This window comes from Rhinopithecus bieti, unplaced genomic scaffold (assembly GCF_001698545.2).
Source record: "Rhinopithecus bieti isolate Rb0 unplaced genomic scaffold, ASM169854v2 scaffold_10354, whole genome shotgun sequence".
Lineage (NCBI taxonomy): Eukaryota > Metazoa > Chordata > Mammalia > Primates > Cercopithecidae > Rhinopithecus > Rhinopithecus bieti.
This window is the reverse complement of record NW_016806491.1, coordinates 508,169-514,425: the sequence shown is the minus strand read 5'-3', so window position 1 is coordinate 514,425 and position 6,257 is coordinate 508,169. Positions and strand designations below refer to the sequence as shown.

At 42.5% G+C, this 6,257-nt stretch overlaps 1 protein-coding gene across 5 annotated transcripts in view; it reads left to right on the top strand.

Moving 5' to 3' along the window:
* The window catches only part of GJA10 (gap junction protein alpha 10), a 39,723-nt gene that overhangs the window by 7,028 nt on the left and 26,438 nt on the right, over positions 1 to 6,257 (top strand). For 3 of the 5 annotated variants that reach the window (XM_017876799.1, XM_017876802.1, XM_017876800.1), the window contains one exon: positions 2,513 to 4,160. In XM_017876799.1, the coding sequence (XP_017732288.1) occupies positions 2,529 to 4,160 (1,632 nt within the window). In that variant the 5' untranslated portion in view covers positions 2,513 to 2,528. Of the gene's footprint in view, positions 1 to 2,512; positions 4,161 to 4,360; positions 4,489 to 6,257 lie in introns of those variants that run through there. The other 2 variants (XM_017876803.1, XR_001886503.1) reach the window with 2 other exon arrangements.

The window sequence follows — 6,257 nt, the reverse complement described above, 5'->3', positions numbered from 1 at the left end:
TTCCTTCCTTCCTTCCTTCCTTCCTTCCTTCCTTCCTTCCTGTCTCACTCTGTCACCCAGGCTGGAGTGCAGTAGTGCCATTATGGCTCACCGCAGCTTCAAACTCCTGGCCTCAAGTGATCCTCCCACATCAGCCTCCCTAGTAGCTAGGACTATAGGCACTCACCATCGTGCCTGGCCAACTTTTTACATTTATTTTTTATAGAGACGGGGGCCTCACTATATTTCCCAGCCTGGTCTGCAACTCCTGGGCTCAAGCAGTCCTCCCGCCTCCACCTCCCAAAGTTCTGGGATTACAGGAGTGAGCCACCATGCCCAGCTAGAATCTGTATTTTTTTCTAATTATAATTTCTGGCACTGATGTGCTTAAAAAGTCCTCTACTTCAAGATTAAAAAACATATTCTTTTATAATTTATTTTAATATGTTTTTACAGTTAATGTTTTGTTCCATCTGGAATCAATTGTTGTGTTTGGAGATAGTTGGAAAAAAATCTAAGGATTCCAGGTTTTTCCCTCATTTTTTTTTTGGTTGATATTCATTTTTGTATTATCAGTCTTGATTCATTTTATAGGTTAGTGGGAGTCCTTAGTGATCAAGTGCTGTGAGGTCTCGGACCAAATATAGCTTGTTATTGAATTCCTGGCATCTAGCACAATGCCTAGGCGATAGCAAGGTTTGATTTATTTTATTTTATTTTATTTTTATTTATTTTTTTTGAGATGGAGTCTTGCTCTGTCACCCAGACTGGAGTACAGTGGCAGGATCTTGGCTCAGTGCAACCTCCGCCTCCCAGGTTCAAGAAATTCTGCTTCAGCCTCCTGAGTAGCTGGGATTATAGGTGCACAGCACCATGCCTGGCTAATTTTGGTACTTTTAGTAGAGATGGGGTTTCACTATGTTGGCCAGGCTGGTTTCAATCTCCTGACCTCGTGATCTGCCCGACTCAGCCTCCCAACGTGTTGGGATTACAGGCGTGAGCCACTGTGCCCAGCCAATAGCAAGGTATTAGCAAATATTACTGAATGAATGAATTATGGAAGGGGAGAATTGTTTCATTATCTATTTTTTTTTTTTTGAAATGGAGTTTCGTTCTTTCATTCGGGCTGGAGTGAAGTGGCGTGATCTCAGCTCACGGCTCACTGCAATCTCTGCCCCCTGGGTTCAAGTGATTCTCCTGCCTCAACCTCCCGAGTAGCTGGGATTACAGGCGCATGCCACCACACCAGCTAATTTTTCTATTTTCACTAAAGATGGGATTTCACCATGTTGACCAGGCTGATCTCGAACTCCTGACCACCCACCTCGAACTCGTGATCCACCCACCTCAACCTCCCAAAGTGCTAGGATTATAGGCATGAGCCACCACATCCAGCCTCATTATCTATTTTAACTTAATAATGATTTCCTATTTTTCCTCTGTATCTTTCTTATCTGGAAGTCTTCCATATCTTAGAAAGCTTTAACCTTCTAAGTATTTTAACCTTATTGAATCTTGAAAAACATTAGTTTTCAGGGTAAACCAAGTAACCTGTTCATGTCAGCTATACCTTGATTGTTTTCCAGATCCTAAGCTTGCTAGATAAGCAGTTTATATTCACTTTTCTTCTAAGTTAGCAAAAATTCCATGAAAACATGATGTTCCAGATGTGGCTTAATGGATGTAATTATGTGTTATTGCTGGTATTGTTTCTGTGTCTGCCTAATCTTTACCGCTATCCTGATATGAACCAGTTCCTGAGGGTTTACTTGACTGATTTGTATTTTCTTTACCTATACTTTGTCTTGCAGTTAAAGCCCTGGATAATATATTATGAGGATCTACTTTATTTTGCCTGTTGATGGTATTTTGGTGATAGGGTCAAGGAACATAATTTTAAAGTGAAAAGACAATTCCATTCGCTATTATATATTGATGACTTCTGTGTGCAATGACCAACACACTTTAGAAAGTGTCTCTATCTGCAAGGGGTGTACCTTTCTAGGAAGGGGAACATAAGCCACAACCATCACAAAACTCATTTAGGCACAGTCCCAGGTGAATAATATTAATAATAGTGTTGTGAGGATTCAGGAAAGGGAAAAATAACTACAACTTGGGAGGGGTAGGGAACACTTCCTGAGGAATTGAGACTCTTCTATGATCATGTCAGATGTATGGTAAGTAGAGTATCTCATATGGATAGAAAAATGAATACAATTGTGCAATTAGAATGAATTGTACAAATATGGAGACCTATTTGTATACTAGAATAACAAGCAGCTGTGTGGGGGAGAGTAAAAGAGAATAGGAAGAAATAAACTGTGGTGAAATTGTGGGGGGGTCTTTAGTGTTTTTTTGAAAATTAATGTCTTTGGAAATATCCTATTTTAAGCATGGGCCATAAATATTAGGGCTTGAATATCCTTCATAGTTTTGCTGACATACAAAAGAACCTGCTGTATTTTTGAGCTTGTGTCTATATGTTACCACCATGGGTGCTATTAACCTCAGTGTTTTCTGTATATTTCAGACATTAGTCTTTAACCATGGGGGATTGGAACTTATTGGGTGGCATCCTAGAGGAAGTTCACTCCCACTCAACCATAGTGGGGAAAATCTGGCTGACCATCCTCTTCATCTTTCGAATGCTGGTACTTCGTGTGGCTGCTGAGGATGTCTGGGATGATGAACAGTCAGCATTTGACTGCAACACCCGGCAGCCAGGTTGCAACAATATCTGTTATGATGATGCATTCCCTATCTCTCTGATCAGGTTCTGGGTTTTACAGATCATCTTTGTGTCTTCTCCTTCTTTGGTCTATATGGGCCATGCACTTTATAGGCTCAGGGCCTTTGAGAAAGAGAGACAAAGGAAAAAGTCACACCTTAGAGCCCAGATGGAGAATCCAGAGCTTGACTTGGAGGAGCAGCAAAGAATAGACAGGGAACTGAGGAGGTTAGAGGAGCAGAAGAGGATCCATAAAGTCCCTCTGAAAGGATGTCTGCTGCGTACTTATGTCTTACACATCTTGACCAGATCTGTGCTGGAAGTAGGATTCATGATAGGCCAATATATTCTCTATGGGTTTCAAATGCACCCCCTTTACAAATGCACTCAACCTCCTTGCCCCAATGCAGTGGATTGCTTTGTATCCAGGCCCACTGAGAAGACAATTTTCATGCTTTTTATGCACAGCATTGCAGCCATTTCTTTGTTACTCAATATACTGGAAATATTTCATCTGGGCATCAGAAAAATTATGAGGACACTTTATAAGAAATCCAGCGGTGAGGGCATTGAGGATGAAACAGGCCCTCCATTCCATTTGAAGAAATATTCGGTGGCCCAGCAGTGTATGATTTGCTCTTCCTTGCCTGAAAGAATCTCTCCACTTCAAGCTAACAATCAACAGCAAGTCATTCGAGTTAATGTGCCAAAGTCTAAAACCATGTGGCAAATCCCACAGCCCAGGCAACTTGAAGTAGACCCTTCCAATGGGAAAAAAGACTGGTCTGAGAAGGATCAGCACATCGGACAGCTCCATGTTCACAGCCCATGTCCCTGGGCTGGCAGTGCTGGAAATCAGCACCTGGGACAGCAATCAGACCAGTCTTCATTTGGCCTGCAGAATACAATGTCTCAGTCCTGGCTAGGTACAACTACGGCTCCTAGAAACTGTCCATCCTATGCAATAGGAACCTGGGAGCAGTCCCAGGACCCAGAACCCTCAGGTGAGCCTCTCACAGATCTTCATAGTCACTGCAGAGACAGTGAAGGCAGCGTGAGAGAGAGTGGGGTCTGGATAGAGAGATCTCGCCCGGGTAGTCGCAAGGCCAGCTTTCTGTCCAGATTGTTGTCTGAAAAGCGACATCTGCACAGTGACTCAGGAAGTTCTGGTTCTCGGAATAGCTCCTGCTTGGATTTTCCTCACTGGGAAAACAGCCCCTCACCTCTGCCTTCAGTCACTGGGCACAGAACATCAATGGTAAGACAGACAGCCCTACCGATCATGGAACTATCCCAAGAACTGTTCCATTCTGGATGCTTTCTTTTTCCTTTCTTCCTTCCTGGGGTGCGTATGTATGTTTCTGTTGACAGAGAGGCAGATGGAGAGGGAGATTATTTATGGAGAGATAAAATTATTCATTCAATACATTCAGTTAAATTCAATTCATAAAATAGAAAAAACTTATACCAATCGCTTTTATAAGTGCTGGGCATATAAATGGATAAAATACAGTCTCTGATATCAAAGGACTCAGGATGTAGGAGGAAAATTTAGACAGGTAAACATGTAAATGTATCAAGTGTAAGGCATCATGTTAGTGAGAATGAGTGAACAAAGGAGGGAGTGGTCATATGGATAGGTCAGGGAAAGGTTCATAGTTGAAGTTACCTTGAACTGAATCTTGAAAGATGTGACAAGTTTTTCCAATACTGAGAGGACTGGGGCACATGAAAGAAGCCATCCTGGTAGAGGGAGCAGCGCAGATAAAGTTTAAGAGGTGAGACACAGCAGTGCTGTCTGAGGAACTGTGTGCGGCTGGAGCACATTGTGGTAGGAGGCGCAGAGGGAGGGAAAGCTGGAGAAGTGGGCATGGAGGCCCCGTAGGGAAGCCATAGAGAACTGACAGAGGATGTGGAGCAGAGGAGGGACCAGATCAGAGTTGCGGTTGAGAAAGTCCTTCTGTCACAGTATAGAAAATGGTCCAGAGGAGGGATCATTTGTAACCTTGAGTTGCCTTCGTCTCACTAAAAAAGGAGGGTGGGCCGGGCGCGGTGGCTCAAGCCTGTAATCCCAGTACTTTGGGAGGCTGAGACGGGCGGATCACGAGGTCAGGAGATCGAGACCATTCTGGCTATCATGGTGAACCCCCGTCTCTACTAAAAAATACAAAAAAAAAAAAAAAAAAAAAAAAAAAACTAGCGGGGCAAGGGGGGGGGCGCCTGTAGTCCCAGCTACTCGGGAGGCTGAGGCCGGAGAATGGTGTGAACCCGGGAGGTGGAGCTTGCAGTGAGCTGAGATCCGGCCACTGCACTCCAGCCTGGGCGACAGAGTGAGACTCCGTCTCAAAAGAAAAAGAAAAAGAAAAAGAAAAAAAAAAAAAAGGGAGGGTGTACTTCATTCTTTTAATACCTTTGACATTTCAAAGTCATATACAAATATTTGGTGATATATTTTACAAAGACAAGAATCAATATTGTATTGATTTTAATTTTGTTCTCTGAAAAACCACTGTGGGATAAACATTTCTTACCCATTATAAACATGAAATGGATATTTACTGTGGATTCTTCTCAATTCTGGAACAAAGGATGACACTTGCTTCCTCTCTGCTCCCAATAGTCAATTGTTTCCATTAAAAAGAAAATTCCCCCAAGGTTGGTTGGGGAGCTTCTGAGTTGAGCTCACATGCTTGTTTCTTCCTTTGTTCCATTTTTGTGTGTGTGTGTTGATAATGACTGAATCCCTCTACCCTAGTTTTACATCTCCTATGGGTTTAGATACTGATGTTACTGTACTACAGCCATACCATGAGTGCAAATCAACCTACTTGGATTTTTACTAAAATACTTCTCTCAAACTGATATTCATTTCTTGTCAGTGACCAGCCATTTATTCAGGAGACTGTGTTTAGGATCAATGTATGGGTGCTTAGAAACCTATGCCAAACTAGAGCAGGGTTCTTAACCCTTGCCATACATTACAGTCATCTGGGAGGCTTAAAAGCCGTCATGCCCAGGACCCATCCAATTCTAATTAAGCCAGAATTTCTGTGGGTGGGATGCATGCATCAATATTTTTGAAACTTCCATGGTAAGTGCAATGTGCAGCCAGGGTTAAGAACGACTATTTTAGAATAACTTGGGGCCAGGCGTGGTGGCTCATGCCTGTAATCCCAGTACTTTGGGAGGCTGAGGCAGGCGAATCACTTGAGCTCAAGACTTCAAGACCAGCCAGGGCAACATGATGAAACCCTGTTTCTCAAAAAAAAAAAAAAAAAAAAAAAAAAAAAAAAAAAAAAAAAAAAAAAAAAAAAAAAATACAGAGATCAACCAGGTGTGGTGACACATGCCTCTAGTCCCAGCTATTTGGGAGGATCACTTGAGCTTGGAAGGTAGAGGCTGCAGTGAGCCATGATCATGCCACTACACTGCAGCTTGGGCAACAGAATGAGACCCTGTCTCTAAAAGATAAAAAAAAATAAATAGAATTATTTGGCGAGTGGAAGCTGCTTCTTTTTTTAAAATTTCCTTTCTTTCAGCCAAGCGC